The sequence below is a fragment of the Anser brachyrhynchus genome (assembly GCF_964034855.1).
Source record: "Anser brachyrhynchus genome assembly, chromosome: W".
NCBI classification, from domain to species: domain Eukaryota; kingdom Metazoa; phylum Chordata; class Aves; order Anseriformes; family Anatidae; genus Anser; species Anser brachyrhynchus.
Window position 1 is genome coordinate 14,705,546 of NC_137704.1, and position 21,254 is coordinate 14,726,799.

At 55.4% G+C, this 21,254-nt stretch overlaps 2 protein-coding genes across 2 annotated transcripts; both read left to right on the forward strand.

Moving 5' to 3' along the window:
- Positions 1-4,857: 4,857 nt before the first annotated feature.
- LOC308184954 (adenosine 5'-monophosphoramidase HINT1-like) lies at positions 4,858-8,421 on the forward strand. The gene is made up of 4 exons (XM_080572502.1): positions 4,858-5,042; positions 6,484-6,589; positions 7,293-7,500; positions 7,718-8,421. The coding sequence occupies exons 1-4, from the start codon at positions 4,900-4,902 to the stop codon at positions 7,762-7,764; spliced, it is 504 nt and encodes a 167-aa protein (XP_080428628.1). The 5' UTR covers positions 4,858-4,899; the 3' UTR covers positions 7,765-8,421.
- A 4,862-nt stretch (positions 8,422-13,283) lies between these two features.
- On the forward strand, positions 13,284-16,847 carry LOC308184956 (adenosine 5'-monophosphoramidase HINT1-like). The gene is made up of 4 exons (XM_080572504.1): positions 13,284-13,468; positions 14,910-15,015; positions 15,719-15,926; positions 16,144-16,847. Exons 1-4 carry the CDS (start codon positions 13,326-13,328, stop codon positions 16,188-16,190), a joined length of 504 nt encoding a protein of 167 aa, XP_080428630.1. The 5' UTR covers positions 13,284-13,325; the 3' UTR covers positions 16,191-16,847.
- Positions 16,848-21,254: the final 4,407 nt, after the last annotated feature.

Genomic DNA, 21,254 nt, shown 5'->3' on the forward strand with positions numbered 1-21,254 from the left:
CTTGCTAATGAAATGATTTTTGTGACTCCGTTCCTCACAAAGAAACTCGATTCCTTAGCAGGAGGAATGATCTTTGTTACTGGATCTGTTTGCGGGGTTAACGATTGCAGCTGTGAATGACTAAAGTCTTTTGAAGAAGCTGAATGATAAAAACCAAACCGAAACAAGAAACAGCCCTTGTTCTACTCGAAGTAATATAGAATTTGCCGTTTGCGGGGTCAGATGAAAATAGTTGTGGAAGTCAACTACTTGGGGGGGGGGAGGGGAGGGGAGGGGAGGGGTGGGTGGAGGTGGAGATGCTGTTGCCCTTTCAGGGAAAGCTTCTTAAATTGGCACTTGATCAACTGTTCTGTTTCTGTATTTGTCCTTGGTCTCTTTCATTGGTCTGTTTTGTTGACGTAGAAGAGCCCATGGAACTGCTCAAAGAAACCTGTGCAAATGGACCTTGAGTAAGTATTTACGTGTTCCACTGTTCCCCAGTCGGTCTAGCTAGGTCTAGCTAATGCTATCAGCGCTTGTAGTCTTTCACAAAAGGTGTTTAATTCCTGAGAAAGTAGAGGAGGAAGACGATTGGTAATCTCTTTGCTTAATAGGCACTGTTAGACAACCGTAGAAGGCGAAGAAATTTGCCCCCGAGGCACCAATTTGACCCTTCCTTTAGCCTGTACGCTTTCAAAGAGCATATCATAGAACCATAGAATGGCCTGGGTTGAAAAGCACCTTAAAGATCATCTAGTTTCAACCCCCCTGCTCTGGGCAGCGTTGCCAACCGCTAGAGCAGGCTGCCCAGAGCCGCGTCCAGCCTGGCCTTGAATGCCTCCAGGGATGGGGCATCCAGAACCTCTCTGGGCAACCCGTTCCAGTGCCTCACCGCCCTCTGAGTGAAAAACTTTCTCCTAATATCTAAGCTAAATCTCCCCTGTCTTAGTTTAAAACCATTCCCCCTTGTCCTATCGCTATCAACACGTGTATTTTTACTCCTGTATATACAGATTCGTAGGGGTTGGAAGGGACCTCAAGAGATCGTCGGGTCCAACCCCCCTGCCAGAGCAGGTTCCCTAGAGCAGGCTGCCCAGGTAGGCGTCCAGACGGGCCTTGAATATCTCCGGAGAAGGAGACTCCACAACCTCCCCGGGCAGCCTGTTCCAGCGCTCCGTCACCCTCACCGTGAAGAAGTTCTTTCGCATGTTGGTGCGGAACTTCCTGTGCTCCAGTTTTTGGCCGTTGCCCCTTGTCCTATCCCCACAAACCACTGAAAAGAGGGTGGCCAAGTCCCACTGTCTCCCACACTTAAGATACTTGTAATCATTGATAAGATCCCCTCTCAGTCTTCTCTTCTCAAGGCTGAACAGGCCCAGGTCTCTCAGTCTTTGCTCATAGGGGAGATGCTCCAGGCCCCGTATCATCTTTGTTGCCCTCCGCTGGACTCTTTCCAGGAGATCCCTGTCTCTCTTTTTGTACTGGGGAGCCCAGAACCGGACACGGTACTCCAGGCGAGGCCTGCCCAGGGCAGAGTAGAGGGGGAGGATCACCTCCCTTGACCTGCTGGCCACGCTCCTTTTAACGCACGCCAGGATCCCATTGGCCTTCTTGGCCACCAGGGCACGCCGCTGGCTCATGGTCAACCTGTCGTCCACCAGGACCCCCGGGTCCTTCTCCGCAGCGCTCCTCTCCAGCAGGTCATCCCCCAGCCTGTACTGATACACGCGGTTGTTCCTTCCCAGGTGCAGGACTCTACGCTTGCTCTTGTTAAACTTCATTTGGCTTCTTCCTGCCCAGCTCTCCAGCCCGCCCAGGTCTCGCTGAATGGCAGCACAGCCTTCTGGCGTGTCGGCCACTCCTCCCAGCTTTGTATCATCGGCGTACTTGCTGAGGCTGGACACTATTCCCTCGTCAAGGTCGGCGATGAAGATGTTGAACAAGACCGGACCCAGCACCGACCCCTGGGGAACACCGCTAGTCACAGGGCTGCAGCCGGACTCTGCGCCGCCGATCACCGCCCTCTGAGCTCGGCCGGTCAGCCAGGTCTCAACCCACCTTACCGTCCACTCGTCTATCCCACGCTTTCTCAGCTTTGCTAGCAGGACGTCGTGGGAGACAGTATCGGAAGCCTTGCTAAAGTCAAGGTAGATGACATCCACTGCTCTCCCTCCATCAACGCAGCTGGTGATGCCATCATAGAAGGCAACGAGGTCGGTCGAGCACGATTTCCCCTTGGTGAATCCATGCTGACTACTCCTCATAACCTCCTTCTCTTCCAATGGCTTGGAGATGGCATCCAGAACAAGCTGTTCCAACACCTTTCCAGCTGTTCCAACACCTTTCCAGGGACGGAGGTGAGACTGACCTTTCCAAGAGCTCCACATCCTTCTTGTGCTGGGGGCCCCAGGCCTGCACGCAGTATTCCAGGTGGGGTCTCCCAAGAGCAGGGTAGAGGGGGATAATCACCTCCCTCTCCCTGCTGGCCACCCCTTTGTTAATGCAGCCCAGGACACAGTTGGCCTTCCGGGCTGCAAGCGCGCACTGCTGGCTCGTGTCCAGCTTCTCGTCCATCAGGACCCCCAAGTCCTTCTCCGCAGGGCTGCTCTCAAGTTCTTCTTCTCCCAGTCTATAGAAATACCTGGGATTGCCCCAGCCCAAGGTCAACGCCTTGCACTTGGCCTTGTTGAACCTCATTAGGTTCTCATGGGCCCACTTCTCCGGCCTGTCCAGGTCCCTCCGGACGGCATCCCTTCCCTCTGTTGTATCGACTGCACCGCTCAGCTTGGTGTCATCTGCAAACTTGCTCGATTCCGTCGTCTGTGTCATTGCTAAAGATGTTGAAGAGCACCGGTCCCGAGGCCGACCCCTGAGGGACACCGCTTGTGACCGGCCTCCACCCAGACATAGAGCCGTTGACCACAACCCTTTGGCTGCGACCAGCCAACCAATTCTTTATCCGCCCAGCAGTCCATCCTTCAAATCCATACCTCTCCAATTTAGAGAGAAGAATGTGGTGAGGGACCGTATCAAAGGCTTTGCTCAGTCCAGGTGGCATATCCTATCCCAGGACTGGTTTCAGCCGTAAACAACAAACAGTTACGAGGAGAGGTGTAGCTCTGTAAATATTTTTGTTGCCTTGGGTGAATTGGTGTCTGGTCGCACTGAGTGGCCCGCGTGGTAGCTGGGAGATGGCCGACGGGGAGGACTGAGATGTTAAAGCTGCCTGTGGTTGCCTGCCCCCAGCCCCAGCCCCAGCCCCGTCCCCGTGTGCCATCCCGATGGCAGTAGCGGCTGGAACCTCAAACTAAAGCGAGCGTATTCTGATGTCGTTACCCTCCAAGCCTGTCAGAGAGGCAGAAGCGCTGTGGCCTACTCAGGCAGGAACCGCGCGTGTGGGGACGGCCACGTCCCTGCCGCCGTGTCGGGCCAGTTTGAGCTCCGCTCTCCCTGGGGCTGCTGCAGGGCACCGCGGACCACGCTTGGGCAGCCTTGGGGGGCACTGCCTATTTTTCCAGAAGCCTCCTCCCCAGCTGAGCACAAACCCAGTTGTGATGTGCCAGGGCTGAGCACAGGCTTTGTATTCCTCCCCGCCACCCCGTGCGCGGGAGGTGCAGCTTTCCCCCTTAGAAACACCAGCAGTTGAAGTGGGGCTCTCAGGGAAGGTTGTGGAGCAACTTCTGAAAAGGTAAGGCCTGCCCTGGCAAAAGCGGGGATCTGCCTGCGGGGAGCAGCGCCCAAAAGCCACCAGCGTGTTTGGGGTGGAGCTGATAGGGTCATAAATAATAGTTGGGGCTACGAGCGCGAGGTCCCGCATTTGGTCCGGGGCAATCCTAAGCACGAATCCAGGCTGGGCGGAGAATGGATGGAGAGCAGCTCTGAGGAGAAGGGCCTGGGGGCGTTGGTTGATGAGAAGCTCGTCAACCGGAGCCGGCAATGCAATGGACGCTTGCAGCCCGGAAAGCCACCCGTATCCTGGGCCGCATCAAAAGGAGGGCGGCCGGCAAGTCGAGGGAGGTGATTCTCCCTCTCTGCTGCTGTGCTCTTGTGAGGCCCCACCTAGAGTAAGTACTGTGTTCAGCTCTGGGGCCCCCAGCACAAGAAGGACGGGGACGTACTAGAACGCGTCCAGAGGAGGGCCACGAAGATGACCAGGGGGCTGGGGCACCTCTCCCAGGAAGGCAGGCTGAGGGAGTTGGGGTGGTTCAGCCTGGAGAGAGAAGGCTCCGGGGAGACCTTGGAGGGGCCTTCCAGTACCCAAAGGGGGGGCCCTACAGGAAAGCTGGGGAGGGACTCTTTGTCAGGGAGAGGAGCGATAGGGCAAGGAGTAATGGTTTTAAACTCAAAGAGGGTAGACTTAGACTGGATAGTTGGAAGAGATTCTTTCCTGAGAGGGGGGTGAGGCACTGGAACGGGTTGCCAGGAGAAGTGGCGGATGCCCCGTCCCTGGAAGTGTTTAAGGCCAGGTTGGATGGGGCTTTGAGCAACGTGGTCTAGTGGAAGGTGTCCCTGCCCAGGGCGGGGGGGTTGGAATTAGGTGATCTTTAAGTAAGGTCCCTGCCAAGCCAAGCCATGCTATGATTCTATGATCGGAGCAACCGTTCTGTGGAGCTCGTTTCCCAGCCGTGCAGGGCCCGGCTTCCCTCCGCGGAGCCGCCCAGCCCGTTTTCGGGCGCCCACTTCCTCCCTCCCGGTCGGATCCCTCCGCGCCCCGAGGGCACGCGACCTCCCTGAGCGCCGATAAGCACCGGGTCGACGGGAGCGGAGCCGCCGAGAGGGCGGGGACAAGGGAAGAGGGCAGGCGAGGCAGCCAATCGAGGCGCGGGAGCGGTCGGCGGCGATCTGTCGGCCCAATGAGCGCCGCGGAGGGCCGGGCCGAGTGCGGGAAGGGAGGGGGCGTTGTACCGAGCGGGCGCCGTCATGGCCGACGGGATCGTTAGGGCGCAGGCCGCCTGGCCCGGCGGCGGCGCTGCCGCTGCAGCCGCTTTCGGAGAGGTCGCCTGCAAGGGCAAGGAGGTCCCCGCCAACGTTCTCCGTGAGGATGAGCGGTCGTGGGCGAGGAGGTAGCCGCGGCGTCGTCGTGCGAGTCTTCTCTTTCCTTCCTTCCCTCGGCCGCTCGCAGGCCCTCTGAAACGAGGGCCCGTCGCGGGTCCCGGGAGTGCGGCAGGGCGGGTGGTGGCCTTGCTGCGGGAGGGAGGGAGGCAGGGAGGGAGGGACGGACGGACGGACGGACGGACGGTCGGTCGGTCGGTCGGGGTCTCTCCGGCTCGTGGCGCTCTCTACTGCAGCGCCTCTAAAACCCCGCGCTTCTTCGGTGCGCGTCCCGCCTGCCCCCGGGGTGCCACGGCGCGTACTGGGTCGCCGGCGCAGTCGGTCTCCTTGGGGGTTCGGACTGCCTGCGTATAGGCAGCGAGCATCGCAGTAGTGACCGTAATCAGTCATTTCTGCGTAGCAGAAACGCAGGTCTTGATGCGCCTCGTGACAGCGTTCTAGAGACGCCCCGGCTCGGCCGTGCTAGGCTTTGGTTATGGCACCACCCCCACCGCGCACGCGAGCGCACGCTCTCTCCAAAGTGGCTTGTGAAAGGGAAGAATTGCAGCTTTTCCTAGCTTTCTTAAACATCTAGAAGCCAGTCAATCCCGCAGGCTGCTGGTCCTCACTTGAGGCGGGGGGGGAACTTAGAACTGCTTTTGGAGTGTAGTTGGCTATAGCGAATGGTCTTGAATTTGCTTAGCTCGCTGTACCGAAGGCCTGTTTCACAGTTGAGCGATGTTATAGGGGGGAGAAGTGTGAGGAAGGCTCGTAATTCTCGATTGTCGCGCAGTGAAAGGCGATGGTGAGTAAGAAGTGCAAAGCATCTGTGGAATCGAGTCTTATCGGCGCTGTTTCAGTCGCATCTAAAATAAATAAAACTGCCGGAAGTCGCTAATCTGAAGTACTCGGCTGTCTCGTTGCCCCCGTCACCTTGCGTGCTGGATCCTGCTTCTGGTGCCGTATGCAGTTTCGGTCTGCTGGTGATTTGGGGAGTTCCCTCGCAATTAGTTGCGAGTCGATGGTTTCCTACAGATCGGTGGTATTCGTGTTTCGCAGGTGATACCTTGGCCTCGGTCTGGAGGTGTCTGACGTAGAGCCGGCCGTAACGGGCTAACTTGGAATGTTCTTTCCCCTGAGTACGTGGCGTTATCGAGGACGGAGAGTTTATACAGCCTCAGCCGGATTACTCCGGGTTCTTTGAAGATGCCTTCCTACCTCTGGCCGAGGCAATATTTGGACATAACTGAAGGACAGTTAGCAATTGTTTGCCGCTTGTGTGTTTTGCGTGTAGAAGGTAGAGAACTTTGCCTATTCAAAGATCGCTTAAGAAGAATCGCTGTTTTGTCGTGCGCGTTTGGGGTACCTGATAATCTGCTTCGGTAGGACGAGTTCGGTGGGGCATAGTGATTTGCTTAAGCTGTTGCCTTTCTCTGAAGCTGACTGCGTTGTAACTGTTTACTCTTCCTCCAGCGCCTTGCGTTCCGTGATAGTTCGCCTCAGGCTCCAGTGTTTTTTCCTAGTCCTTCCTGAGAAGGCAGTTGTCCGGTTATGTGAAGCAGAAGATTCTGGCGGACCCGTGAGTACTGTGGGAGCTTTCTTTTCGCTAGGCTGGCTGTACCTGTAACTAGTTTGTAACTTCCTAGACTCTTTCCCGTCCCCTCTTTTCCTCTGGATGTTGCGGAGGGGCGCACAGTAGGCTATTTTGGGTTTTCCGATGCTGTAGTCTTTTGCCTCTAGCTTGTAATGGAGTTGAGCTTTTTGACTAAGAGCGGCGATATAAAGCGATGCTGGTCTCCGGCTACGCGCTTGTAGTGCAAAAAGCAGTGTTGTTCCGAAGTACGGTCTGATGCCCGTTTTCACGGTTTCCAGACAGCGGCGGTGGTACTTTGACTATGCAGAAGAGGGCTTGGGGTTTGGGCAGGTCAGAGGCGAGGAAAGGGAAAGCTGGTTGAGCGGCGCTGGGTGTTTGTTTCGCTGTTAGCTATGCAAGTCAAGTTCCAAGGCTTTGTGAGGCCACGCAAAAGAAAAGGCACCGTGAAGCTTTTATTTTCCGCCAGAGCGGCTTACGTTGCCCGAAGCTATGACGGGGGCTTTAACCCCCGAGACAAATTTAGCTTCTGTGACTGTTTTGTAGTCTGTTCCTGTCTAGAGGGTAATTCAAAGAGCAGCGGTTGAATCGTGAAGGATTAGCTAACCGTGTTCTGTGGATGGTTCTCCGCTCGCGTTCGTTCTGTGCGTCGTGGCACGTTATGTTAGGTAACGTTATTTCCTTTTTCCAGCTTCTTGGGCGTGTAATGGTTGTTGGCAAGAAGTGTGCTGCTAACCTGGACCTGACCAATGGATTCCGGATGGCTGTGAATGCCCACCCTCGGGCCCTTCGGGCTGTCGTGTACATCTACGTATTCTGGGTGGCGGTCAGTTGGGCCGGCCTCCTGGCTAAGGTTTTTGCACCGCAGGCGTCACTGCACGCGTACGGGTCGCCGCCGAGTAGGTTTCATATGTTGCCCGTCAATCTAGCCCCTGTTGATGTATGATTTTTTTTTTTTTTTTTTTTTTCCTGGACGGCTGTCTATGGTGGGTAATAAAGAGCTTTGAGCAGCACTTGCACAATAAAGATGGAGCATGGGGATATGACCTCTGTCTTGTGTGTCTTGCCGATGGAAATAGTTCTGCAAGTTAAAAGAATGTTTCGGTCTGTTGACAGTGTCGTGTAGATGGTGGTTTGCCCAGTCATTTGAAACGCGAAGATAGAAGCGCTCGGCGGTCCTGTGGGTCTCCATCTCCCTAAGACGATCTAGGATGTGCTGTGTGTTTGAGGCCTTGCTATCTTCCCCCTGCTCCCAAATAAAAGGGCGTGCTTTTATTGCGAAACAGCCGCATCGAGGACTGGCAGATGTAGAACCAGAGAAGAATAAGGTTGGAAGAAAGCTTCCAGGCATCGTCTGTTGTCTGCCCCTGTCCCGAGGAGGCAGAATAAACTCTACCCGGTGTGATTTCTGACAGGTGCTTGTCAGCCTGTTCTTGACTACCGTAGGAGTTTTGCTACCGCTTTCTTTTCAGTCGTGGGTTTCGCAACTTCGAGAAGTAATTTCTCCCACAGACGCTTTTCAAAGCGTAGAAGGCTCTGGGATGCTTGAGTCGGCTTCTGAACGTTCAAGACTCGGCTGCCGTTCCCTTTATTTTTTTGTATGTATTTTTAGAGTCTTCTTTTTTTCTAAACGAAGTCCGTTGTTCAGGAACTAGAAGAAGGATTAGCTAAAGGCACCATAAGGCGTTTAAATGCGATCACCTCTCGTGCTTTGTTAGACCTCTGGCTTTGCTGTGCTCCTTGTTTAATTGCGGTTACGTTCAAGGCTTACTGGAGCGTGGGAGCGTTAAAATGCTATTAAATATTTTTAGTGTTTGAAACTTGCTAATGAAATGATTTTTGTGACTCCGTTCCTCACAAAGAAACTCGATTCCTTAGCAGGAGGAATGATCTTTGTTACTGGATCTGTTTGCGGGGTTAACGATTGCAGCTGTGAATGACTAAAGTCTTTTGAAGAAGCTGAATGATAAAAACCAAACCGAAACAAGAAACAGCCCTTGTTCTACTCGAAGTAATATAGAATTTGCCGTTTGCGGGGTCAGATGAAAATAGTTGTGGAAGTCAACTACTTGGGGGGGGGGAGGGGAGGGGAGGGGAGGGGTGGGTGGAGGTGGAGATGCTGTTGCCCTTTCAGGGAAAGCTTCTTAAATTGGCACTTGATCAACTGTTCTGTTTCTGTATTTGTCCTTGGTCTCTTTCATTGGTCTGTTTTGTTGACGTAGAAGAGCCCATGGAACTGCTCAAAGAAACCTGTGCAAATGGACCTTGAGTAAGTATTTACGTGTTCAACTGTTCCCCAGTCGGTCTAGCTAGGTCTAGCTAATGCTATCAGCGCTTGTAGTCTTTCACAAAAGGTGTTTAATTCCTGAGAAAGTAGAGGAGGAAGACGATTGGTAATCTCTTTGCTTAATAGGCACTGTTAGACAACCGTAGAAGGCGAAGAAATTTGCCCCCGAGGCACCAATTTGACCCTTCCTTTAGCCTGTACGCTTTCAAAGAGCATATCATAGAACCATAGAATGGCCTGGGTTGAAAAGCACCTTAAAGATCATCTAGTTTCAACCCCCCTGCTCTGGGCAGCGTTGCCAACCGCTAGAGCAGGCTGCCCAGAGCCGCGTCCAGCCTGGCCTTGAATGCCTCCAGGGATGGGGCATCCAGAACCTCTCTGGGCAACCCGTTCCAGTGCCTCACCGCCCTCTGAGTGAAAAACTTTCTCCTAATATCTAAGCTAAATCTCCCCTGTCTTAGTTTAAAACCATTCCCCCTTGTCCTATCGCTATCAACACGTGTATTTTTACTCCTGTATATACAGATTCGTAGGGGTTGGAAGGGACCTCAAGAGATCGTCGGGTCCAACCCCCCTGCCAGAGCAGGTTCCCTAGAGCAGGCTGCCCAGGTAGGCGTCCAGACGGGCCTTGAATATCTCCGGAGAAGGAGACTCCACAACCTCCCCGGGCAGCCTGTTCCAGCGCTCCGTCACCCTCACCGTGAAGAAGTTCTTTCGCATGTTGGTGCGGAACTTCCTGTGCTCCAGTTTTTGGCCGTTGCCCCTTGTCCTATCCCCACAAACCACTGAAAAGAGGGTGGCCAAGTCCCACTGTCTCCCACACTTAAGATATTTGTAATCATTGATAAGATCCCCTCTCAGTCTTCTCTTCTCAAGGCTGAACAGGCCCAGGTCTCTCAGTCTTTGCTCATAGGGGAGATGCTCCAGGCCCCGTATCATCTTTGTTGCCCTCCGCTGGACTCTTTCCAGGAGATCCCTGTCTCTCTTTTTGTACTGGGGAGCCCGGAACCGGACACGGTACTCCAGGCGAGGCCTGCCCAGGGCAGAGTAGAGGGGGAGGATCACCTCCCTTGACCTGCTGGCCACGCTCCTTTTAACGCACGCCAGGATCCCATTGGCCTTCTTGGCCACCAGGGCACGCCGCTGGCTCATGGTCAACCTGTCGTCCACCAGGACCCCCGGGTCCTTCTCCGCAGCGCTCCTCTCCAGCAGGTCATCCCCCAGCCTGTACTGATACACGCGGTTGTTCCTTCCCAGGTGCAGGACTCTACGCTTGCTCTTGTTAAACTTCATTTGGCTTCTTCCTGCCCAGCTCTCCAGCCCACCCAGGTCTCGCTGAATGGCAGCACAGCCTTCTGGCGTGTCGGCCACTCCTCCCAGCTTTGTATCATCGGCGTACTTGCTGAGGCTGGACACTATTCCCTCGTCAAGGTCGGCGATGAAGATGTTGAACAAGACCGGACCCAGCACCGACCCCTGGGGAACACCGCTAGTCACAGGGCTGCAGCCGGACTCTGCGCCGCCGATCACCGCCCTCTGAGCTCGGCCGGTCAGCCAGGTCTCAACCCACCTTACCGTCCACTCGTCTATCCCACGCTTTCTCAGCTTTGCTAGCAGGACGTCGTGGGAGACAGTATCGGAAGCCTTGCTAAAGTCAAGGTAGATGACATCCACTGCTCTCCCTCCATCAACGCAGCTGGTGATGCCATCATAGAAGGCAACGAGGTCGGTCGAGCACGATTTCCCCTTGGTGAATCCATGCTGACTACTCCTCATAACCTCCTTCTCTTCCAATGGCTTGGAGATGGCATCCAGAACAAGCTGTTCCAACACCTTTCCAGCTGTTCCAACACCTTTCCAGGGACGGAGGTGAGACTGACCTTTCCAAGAGCTCCACATCCTTCTTGTGCTGGGGGCCCCAGGCCTGCACGCAGTATTCCAGGTGGGGTCTCCCAAGAGCAGGGTAGAGGGGGATAATCACCTCCCTCTCCCTGCTGGCCACCCCTTTGTTAATGCAGCCCAGGACACAGTTGGCCTTCCGGGCTGCAAGCGCGCGCTGCTGGCTCGTGTCCAGCTTCTCGTCCATCAGGACCCCCAAGTCCTTCTCCGCAGGGCTGCTCTCAAGTTCTTCTTCTCCCAGTCTATAGAAATACCTGGGATTGCCCCAGCCCAAGGTCAACGCCTTGCACTTGGCCTTGTTGAACCTCATTAGGTTCTCATGGGCCCACTTCTCCGGCCTGTCCAGGTCCCTCCGGACGGCATCCCTTCCCTCTGTTGTATCGACTGCACCGCTCAGCTTGGTGTCATCTGCAAACTTGCTCGATTCCGTCGTCTGTGTCATTGCTAAAGATGTTGAAGAGCACCGGTCCCGAGGCCGACCCCTGAGGGACACCGCTTGTGACCGGCCTCCACCCAGACATAGAGCCGTTGACCACAACCCTTTGGCTGCGACCAGCCAACCAATTCTTTATCCGCCCAGCAGTCCATCCTTCAAATCCATACCTCTCCAATTTAGAGAGAAGAATGTGGTGAGGGACCGTATCAAAGGCTTTGCTCAGTCCAGGTGGCATATCCTATCCCAGGAGTGGTTTCAGCCGTAAACAACAAACAGTTACGAGGAGAGGTGTAGCTCTGTAAATATTTTTGTTGCCTTGGGTGAATTGGTGTCTGGTCGCACTGAGTGGCCCGCGTGGTAGCTGGGAGATGGCCGACGGGGAGGACTGAGATGTTAAAGCTGCCTGTGGTTGCCTGCCCCCAGCCCCAGCCCCAGCCCCGTCCCCGTGTGCCATCCCGATGGCAGTAGCGGCTGGAACCTCAAACTAAAGCGAGCGTATTCTGATGTCGTTACCCTCCAAGCCTGTCAGAGAGGCAGAAGCGCTGTGGCCTACTCAGGCAGGAACCGCGCGTGTGGGGACGGCCACGTCCCTGCCGCCGTGTCGGGCCAGTTTGAGCTCCGCTCTCCCTGGGGCTGCTGCAGGGCACCGCGGACCACGCTTGGGCAGCCTTGGGGGGCACTGCCTATTTTTCCAGAAGCCTCCTCCCCAGCTGAGCACAAACCCAGTTGTGATGTGCCAGGGCTGAGCACAGGCTTTGTATTCCTCCCCGCCACCCCGTGCGCGGGAGGTGCAGCTTTCCCCCTTAGAAACACCAGCAGTTGAAGTGGGGCTCTCAGGGAAGGTTGTGGAGCAACTTCTGAAAAGGTAAGGCCTGCCCTGGCAAAAGCGGGGATCTGCCTGCGGGGAGCAGCGCCCAAAAGCCACCAGCGTGTTTGGGGTGGAGCTGATAGGGTCATAAATAATAGTTGGGGCTACGAGCGCGAGGTCCCGCATTTGGTCCGGGGCAATCCTAAGCACGAATCCAGGCTGGGCGGAGAATGGATGGAGAGCAGCTCTGAGGAGAAGGGCCTGGGGGCGTTGGTTGATGAGAAGCTCGTCAACCGGAGCCGGCAATGCAATGGACGCTTGCAGCCCGGAAAGCCACCCGTATCCTGGGCCGCATCAAAAGGAGGGCGGCCGGCAAGTCGAGGGAGGTGATTCTCCCTCTCTGCTGCTGTGCTCTTGTGAGGCCCCACCTAGAGTAAGTACTGTGTTCAGCTCTGGGGCCCCCAGCACAAGAAGGACGGGGACGTACTAGAACGCGTCCAGAGGAGGGCCACGAAGATGACCAGGGGGCTGGGGCACCTCTCCCAGGAAGGCAGGCTGAGGGAGTTGGGGTGGTTCAGCCTGGAGAGAGAAGAGAAGGCTCCGGGGAGACCTTGGAGGGGCCTTCCAGTACCCAAAGGGGGGGCCCTACAGGAAAGCTGGGGAGGGACTCTTTGTCAGGGAGAGGAGCGATAGGGCAAGGAGTAATGGTTTTAAACTCAAAGAGGGTAGACTTAGACTGGATAGTTGGAAGAGATTCTTTCCTGAGAGGGGGGTGAGGCACTGGAACGGGTTGCCAGGAGAAGTGGCGGATGCCCCGTCCCTGGAAGTGTTTAAGGCCAGGTTGGATGGGGCTTTGAGCAACGTGGTCTAGTGGAAGGTGTCCCTGCCCAGGGCGGGGGGGTTGGAATTAGGTGATCTTTAAGTAAGGTCCCTGCCAAGCCAAGCCATGCTATGATTCTATGATCGGAGCAACCGTTCTGTGGAGCTCGTTTCCCAGCCGTGCAGGGCCCGGCTTCCCTCCGCGGAGCCGCCCAGCCCGTTTTCGGGCGCCCACTTCCTCCCTCCCGGTCGGATCCCTCCGCGCCCCGAGGGCACGCGACCTCCCTGAGCGCCGATAAGCACCGGGTCGACGGGAGCGGAGCCGCCGAGAGGGCGGGGACAAGGGAAGAGGGCAGGCGAGGCAGCCAATCGAGGCGCGGGAGCGGTCGGCGGCGATCTGTCGGCCCAATGAGCGCCGCGGAGGGCCGGGCCGAGTGCGGGAAGGGAGGGGGCGTTGTACCGAGCGGGCGCCGTCATGGCCGACGGGATCGTTAGGGCGCAGGCCGCCTGGCCCGGCGGCGGCGCTGCCGCTGCAGCCGCTTTCGGAGAGGTCGCCTGCAAGGGCAAGGAGGTCCCCGCCAACGTTCTCCGTGAGGATGAGCGGTCGTGGGCGAGGAGGTAGCCGCGGCGTCGTCGTGCGAGTCTTCTCTTTCCTTCCTTCCCTCGGCCGCTCGCAGGCCCTCTGAAACGAGGGCCCGTCGCGGGTCCCGGGAGTGCGGCAGGGCGGGTGGTGGCCTTGCTGCGGGAGGGAGGGAGGGAGGGAGGGAGGGACGGACGGACGGGCGGACGGTCGGTCGGTCGGTCGGTCGGGGTCTCTCCGGCTCGTGGCGCTCTCTACTGCAGCGCCTCTAAAACCCCGCGCTTCTTCGGTGCGCGTCCCGCCTGCCCCCGGGGTGCCACGGCGCGTACTGGGTCGCCGGCGCAGTCGGTCTCCTTGGGGGTTCGGACTGCCTGCGTATAGGCAGCGAGCATCGCAGTAGTGACCGTAATCAGTCATTTCTGCGTAGCAGAAACGCAGGTCTTGATGCGCCTCGTGACAGCGTTCTAGAGACGCCCCGGCTCGGCCGTGCTAGGCTTTGGTTATGGCACCACCCCCACCGCGCACGCGAGCGCACGCTCTCTCCAAAGTGGCTTGTGAAAGGGAAGAATTGCAGCTTTTCCTAGCTTTCTTAAACATCTAGAAGCCAGTCAATCCCGCAGGCTGCTGGTCCTCACTTGAGGCGGGGGGGGAACTTAGAACTGCTTTTGGAGTGTAGTTGGCTATAGCGAATGGTCTTGAATTTGCTTAGCTCGCTGTACCGAAGGCCTGTTTCACAGTTGAGCGATGTTATAGGGGGGAGAAGTGTGAGGAAGGCTCGTAATTCTCGATTGTCGCGCAGTGAAAGGCGATGGTGAGTAAGAAGTGCAAAGCATCTGTGGAATCGAGTCTTATCGGCGCTGTTTCAGTCGCATCTAAAATAAATAAAACTGCCGGAAGTCGCTAATCTGAAGTACTCGGCTGTCTCGTTGCCCCCGTCACCTTGCGTGCTGGATCCTGCTTCTGGTGCCGTATGCAGTTTCGGTCTGCTGGTGATTTGGGGAGTTCCCTCGCAATTAGTTGCGAGTCGATGGTTTCCTACAGATCGGTGGTATTCGTGTTTCGCAGGTGATACCTTGGCCTCGGTCTGGAGGTGTCTGACGTAGAGCCGGCCGTAACGGGCTAACTTGGAATGTTCTTTCCCCTGAGTACGTGGCGTTATCGAGGACGGAGAGTTTATACAGCCTCAGCCGGATTACTCCGGGTTCTTTGAAGATGCCTTCCTACCTCTGGCCGAGGCAATATTTGGACATAACTGAAGGACAGTTAGCAATTGTTTGCCGCTTGTGTGTTTTGCGTGTAGAAGGTAGAGAACTTTGCCTATTCAAAGATCGCTTAAGAAGAATCGCTGTTTTGTCGTGCGCGTTTGGGGTACCTGATAATCTGCTTCGGTAGGACGAGTTCGGTGGGGCATAGTGATTTGCTTAAGCTGTTGCCTTTCTCTGAAGCTGACTGCGTTGTAACTGTTTACTCTTCCTCCAGCGCCTTGCGTTCCGTGATAGTTCGCCTCAGGCTCCAGTGTTTTTTCCTAGTCCTTCCTGAGAAGGCAGTTGTCCGGTTATGTGAAGCAGAAGATTCTGGCGGACCCGTGAGTACTGTGGGAGCTTTCTTTTCGCTAGGCTGGCTGTACCTGTAACTAGTTTGTAACTTCCTAGACTCTTTCCCGTCCCCTCTTTTCCTCTGGATGTTGCGGAGGGGCGCACAGTAGGCTATTTTGGGTTTTCCGATGCTGTAGTCTTTTGCCTCTAGCTTGTAATGGAGTTGAGCTTTTTGACTAAGAGCGGCGATATAAAGCGATGCTGGTCTCCGGCTACGCGCTTGTAGTGCAAAAAGCAGTGTTGTTCCGAAGTACGGTCTGATGCCCGTTTTCACGGTTTCCAGACAGCGGCGGTGGTACTTTGACTATGCAGAAGAGGGCTTGGGGTTTGGGCAGGTCAGAGGCGAGGAAAGGGAAAGCTGGTTGAGCGGCGCTGGGTGTTTGTTTCGCTGTTAGCTATGCAAGTCAAGTTCCAAGGCTTTGTGAGGCCACGCAAAAGAAAAGGCACCGTGAAGCTTTTATTTTCCGCCAGAGCGGCTTACGTTGCCCGAAGCTATGACGGGGGCTTTAACCCCCGAGACAAATTTAGCTTCTGTGACTGTTTTGTAGTCTGTTCCTGTCTAGAGGGTAATTCAAAGAGCAGCGGTTGAATCGTGAAGGATTAGCTAACCGTGTTCTGTGGATGGTTCTCCGCTCGCGTTCGTTCTGTGCGTCGTGGCACGTTATGTTAGGTAACGTTATTTCCTTTTTCCAGCTTCTTGGGCGTGTAATGGTTGTTGGCAAGAAGTGTGCTGCTAACCTGGACCTGACCAATGGATTCCGGATGGCTGTGAATGCCCACCCTCGGGCCCTTCGGGCTGTCGTGTACATCTACGTATTCTGGGTGGCGGTCAGTTGGGCCGGCCTCCTGGCTAAGGTTTTTGCACCGCAGGCGTCACTGCACGCGTACGGGTCGCCGCCGAGTAGGTTTCATATGTTGCCCGTCAATCTAGCCCCTGTTGATGTATGATTTTTTTTTTTTTTTTTTTTTTCCTGGACGGCTGTCTATGGTGGGTAATAAAGAGCTTTGAGCAGCACTTGCACAATAAAGATGGAGCATGGGGATATGACCTCTGTCTTGTGTGTCTTGCCGATGGAAATAGTTCTGCAAGTTAAAAGAATGTTTCGGTCTGTTGACAGTGTCGTGTAGATGGTGGTTTGCCCAGTCATTTGAAACGCGAAGATAGAAGCGCTCGGCGGTCCTGTGGGTCTCCATCTCCCTAAGACGATCTAGGATGTGCTGTGTGTTTGAGGCCTTGCTATCTTCCCCCTGCTCCCAAATAAAAGGGCGTGCTTTTATTGCGAAACAGCCGCATCGAGGACTGGCAGATGTAGAACCAGAGAAGAATAAGGTTGGAAGAAAGCTTCCAGGCATCGTCTGTTGTCTGCCCCTGTCCCGAGGAGGCAGAATAAACTCTACCCGGTGTGATTTCTGACAGGTGCTTGTCAGCCTGTTCTTGACTACCGTAGGAGTTTTGCTACCGCTTTCTTTTCAGTCGTGGGTTTCGCAACTTCGAGAAGTAATTTCTCCCACAGACGCTTTTCAAAGCGTAGAAGGCTCTGGGATGCTTGAGTCGGCTTCTGAACGTTCAAGACTCGGCTGCCGTTCCCTTTATTTTTTTGTATGTATTTTTAGAGTCTTCTTTTTTTCTAAACGAAGTCCGTTGTTCAGGAACTAGAAGAAGGATTAGCTAAAGGCACCATAAGGCGTTTAAATGCGATCACCTCTCGTGCTTTGTTAGACCTCTGGCTTTGCTGTGCTCCTTGTTTAATTGCGGTTACGTTCAAGGCTTACTGGAGCGTGGGAGCGTTAAAATGCTATTAAATATTTTTAGTGTTTGAAACTTGCTAATGAAATGATTTTTGTGACTCCGTTCCTCACAAAGAAACTCGATTCCTTAGCAGGAGGAATGATCTTTGTTACTGGATCTGTTTGCGGGGTTAACGATTGCAGCTGTGAATGACTAAAGTCTTTTGAAGAAGCTGAATGATAAAAACCAAACCGAAACAAGAAACAGCCCTTGTTCTACTCGAAGTAATATAGAATTTGCCGTTTGCGGGGTCAGATGAAAATAGTTGTGGAAGTCAACTACTTGGGGGGGGGGAGGGGAGGGGAGGGGAGGGGTGGGTGGAGGTGGAGATGCTGTTGCCCTTTCAGGGAAAGCTTCTTAAATTGGCACTTGATCAACTGTTCTGTTTCTGTATTTGTCCTTGGTCTCTTTCATTGGTCTGTTTTGTTGACGTAGAAGAGCCCATGGAACTGCTCAAAGAAACCTGTGCAAATGGACCTTGAGTAAGTATTTACGTGTTCAACTGTTCCCCAGTCGGTCTAGCTAGGTCTAGCTAATGCTATCAGCGCTTGTAGTCTTTCACAAAAGGTGTTTAATTCCTGAGAAAGTAGAGGAGGAAGACGATTGGTAATCTCTTTGCTTAATAGGCACTGTTAGACAACCGTAGAAGGCGAAGAAATTTGCCCCCGAGGCACCAATTTGACCCTTCCTTTAGCCTGTACGCTTTCAAAGAGCATATCATAGAACCATAGAATGGCCTGGGTTGAAAAGCACCTTAAAGATCATCTAGTTTCAACCCCCCTGCTCTGGGCAGCGTTGCCAACCGCTAGAGCAGGCTGCCCAGAGCCGCGTCCAGCCTGGCCTTGAATGCCTCCAGGGATGGGGCATCCAGAACCTCTCTGGGCAACCCGTTCCAGTGCCTCACCGCCCTCTGAGTGAAAAACTTTCTCCTAATATCTAAGCTAAATCTCCCCTGTCTTAGTTTAAAACCATTCCCCCTTGTCCTATCGCTATCAACACGTGTATTTTTACTCCTGTATATACAGATTCGTAGGGGTTGGAAGGGACCTCAAGAGATCGTCGGGTCCAACCCCCCTGCCAGAGCAGGTTCCCTAGAGCAGGCTGCCCAGGTAGGCGTCCAGACGGGCCTTGAATATCTCCGGAGAAGGAGACTCCACAACCTCCCCGGGCAGCCTGTTCCAGCGCTCCGTCACCCTCACCGTGAAGAAGTTCTTTCGCATGTTGGTGCGGAACTTCCTGTGCTCCAGTTTTTGGCCGTTGCCCCTTGTCCTATCCCCACAAACCACTGAAAAGAGGGTGGCCAAGTCCCACTGTCTCCCACACTTAAGATATTTGTAATCATTGATAAGATCCCCTCTCAGTCTTCTCTTCTCAAGGCTGAACAGGCCCAGGTCTCTCAGTCTTTGCTCATAGGGGAGATGCTCCAGGCCCCGTATCATCTTTGTTGCCCTCCGCTGGACTCTTTCCAGGAGATCCCTGTCTCTCTTTTTGTACTGGGGAGCCCGGAACCGGACACGGTACTCCAGGCGAGGCCTGCCCAGGGCAGAGTAGAGGGGGAGGATCACCTCCCTTGACCTGCTGGCCACGCTCCTTTTAACGCACGCCAGGATCCCATTGGCCTTCTTGGCCACCAGGGCACGCCGCTGGCTCATGGTCAACCTGTCGTCCACCAGGACCCCCGGGTCCTTCTCCGCAGCGCTCCTCTCCAGCAGGTCATCCCCCAGCCTGTACTGATACACGCGGTTGTTCCTTCCCAGGTGCAGGACTCTACGCTTGCTCTTGTTAAACTTCATTTGGCTTCTTCCTGCCCAGCTCTCCAGCCCACCCAGGTCTCGCTGAATGGCAGCACAGCCTTCTGGCGTGTCGGCCACTCCTCCCAGCTTTGTATCATCGGCGTACTTGCTGAGGCTGGACACTATTCCCTCGTCAAGGTCGGCGATGAAGATGTTGAACAAGACCGGACCCAGCACCGACCCCTGGGGAACACCGCTAGTCACAGGGCTGCAGCCGGACTCTGCGCCGCCGATCACCGCCCTCTGAGCTCGGCCGGTCAGCCAGGTCTCAACCCACCTTACCGTCCACTCGTCTATCCCACGCTTTCTCAGCTTTGCTAGCAGGACGTCGTGGGAGACAGTATCGGAAGCCTTGCTAAAGTCAAGGTAGATGACATCCACTGCTCTCCCTCCATCAACGCAGCTGGTGATGCCATCATAGAAGGCAACGAGGTCGGTCGAGCACGATTTCCCCTTGGTGAATCCATGCTGACTACTCCTCATAACCTCCTTCTCTTCCAATGGCTTGGAGATGGCATCCAGAACAAGCTGTTCCAACACCTTTCCAGGGACGGAGGTGAGACTGACCTTTCCAAGAGCTCCACATCCTTCTTGTGCTGGGGGCCCCAGGCCTGCACGCAGTATTCCAGGTGGGGTCTCCCAAGAGCAGGGTAGAGGGGGATAATCACCTCCCTCTCCCTGCTGGCCACCCCTTTGTTAATGCAGCCCAGGACACAGTTGGCCTTCCGGGCTGCAAGCGCGCGCTGCTGGCTCGTGTCCAGCTTCTCGTCCATCAGGACCCCCAAGTCCTTCTCCGCAGGGCTGCTCTCAAGTTCTTCTTCTCCCAGTCTATAGAAATACCTGGGATTGCCCCAGCCCAAGGTCAACGCCTTGCACTTGGCCTTGTTGAACCTCATTAGGTTCTCATGGGCCCACTTCTCCGGCCTGTCCAGGTCCCTCCGGACGGCATCCCTTCCCTCTGTTGTATCGACTGCACCGCTCAGCTTGGTGTCATCTGCAAACTTGCTCGATTCCGTCGTCTGTGTCATTGCTAAAGATGTTGAAGAGCACCGGTCCCGAGGCCGACCCCTGAGGGACACCGCTTGTGACCGGCCTCCACCCAGACATAGAGCCGTTGACCACAACCCTTTGGCTGCGACCAGCCAACCAATTCTTTATCCGCCCAGCAGTCCATCCTTCAAATCCATACCTCTCCAATTTAGAGAGAAGAATGTGGTGAGGGACCGTATCAAAGGCTTTGCTCAGTCCAGGTGGCATATCCTATCCCAGGAGTGGTTTCAGCCGTAAACAACAAACAGTTACGAGGAGAGGTGTAGCTCTGTAAATATTTTTGTTGCCTTGGGTGAATTGGTGTCTGGTCGCACTGAGTGGCCCGCGTGGTAGCTGGGAGATGGCCGACGGGGAGGACTGAGATGTTAAAGCTGCCTGTGGTTGCCTGCCCCCAGCCCCAGCCCCAGCCCCGTCCCCGTGTGCCATCCCGATGGCAGTAGCGCCTGGAACCTCAAACTAAAGCGAGCGTATTCTGATGTCGTTACCCTCCAAGCCTGTCAGAGAGGCAGAAGCGCTGTGGCCTACTCAGGCAGGAACCGCGCGTGTGGGGACGGCCACGTCCCTGCCGCCGTGTCGGGCCAGTTTGAGCTCCGCTCTCCCTGGGGCTGCTGCAGGGCACCGCGGACCACGCTTGGGCAGCCTTGGGGGGCACTGCCTATTTTTCCAGAAGCCTCCTCCCCAGCTGAGCACAAACCCAGTTGTGATGTGCCAGGGCTGAGCACAGGCTTTGTATTCCTCCCCGCCACCCCGTGCGCGGGAGGTGCAGCTTTCCCCCTTAGAAACACCAGCAGTTGAAGTGGGGCTCTCAGGGAAGGTTGTGGAGCAACTTCTGAAAAGGTAAGGCCTGCCCTGGCAAAAGCGGGGATCTGCCTGCGGGGAGCAGCGCCCAAAAGCCACCAGCGTGTTTGGGGTGGAGCTGATAGGGTCATAAATAATAGTTGGGGCTACGAGCGCGAGGTCCCGCATTTGGTCCGGGGCAATCCTAAGCACGAATCCAGGCTGGGCGGAGAATGGATGGAGAGCAGCTCTGAGGAGAAGGGCCTGGGGGCGTTGGTTGATGAGAAGCTCGTCAACCGGAGCCGGCAATGCAATGGACGCTTGCAGCCCGGAAAGCCACCCGTATCCTGGGCCGCATCAAAAGGAGGGCGGCCGGCAAGTCGAGGGAGGTGATTCTCCCTCTCTGCTGCTGTGCTCTTGTGAGGCCCCACCTAGAGTAAGTACTGTGTTCAGCTCTGGGGCCCCCAGCACAAGAAGGACGGGGACGTACTAGAACGCGTCCAGAGGAGGGCCACGAAGATGACCAGGGGGCTGGGGCACCTCTCCCAGGAAGGCAGGCTGAGGGAGTTGGGGTGGTTCAGCCTGGAGAGAGAAGAGAAGGCTCCGGGGAGACCTTGGAGGGGCCTTCCAGTACCCAAAGGGGGGGCCCTACAGGAAAGCTGGGGAGGGACTCTTTGTCAGGGAGAGGAGCGATAGGGCAAGGAGTAATGGTTTTAAACTCAAAGAGGGTAGACTTAGACTGGATAGTTGGAAGAGATTCTTTCCTGAGAGGGGGGTGAGGCACTGGAACGGGTTGCCAGGAGAAGTGGCGGATGCCCCG

Bases quoted from the DNA above. Each gene is read 5' to 3' on its own strand.
- LOC308184956 (XM_080572504.1), top strand. From the start codon at position 13,326: ATGGCCGACGGGATCGTTAGGGCGCAGGCCGCCTGGCCCGGCGGCGGC. The intron at 13,469-14,909 runs GTAGCCGCGGCG...CTCTTCCTCCAG, and splicing joins GAGCGGTCGTGGGCGAGGAG to CGCCTTGCGTTCCGTGATAG. The intron at 15,927-16,143 runs GTAGGTTTCATA...GTCTGTTGACAG, and splicing joins CGCGTACGGGTCGCCGCCGA to TGTCGTGTAGATGGTGGTTT.
- LOC308184954 (XM_080572502.1), top strand. From the start codon at position 4,900: ATGGCCGACGGGATCGTTAGGGCGCAGGCCGCCTGGCCCGGCGGCGGC. The intron at 5,043-6,483 runs GTAGCCGCGGCG...CTCTTCCTCCAG, and splicing joins GAGCGGTCGTGGGCGAGGAG to CGCCTTGCGTTCCGTGATAG. The intron at 7,501-7,717 runs GTAGGTTTCATA...GTCTGTTGACAG, and splicing joins CGCGTACGGGTCGCCGCCGA to TGTCGTGTAGATGGTGGTTT.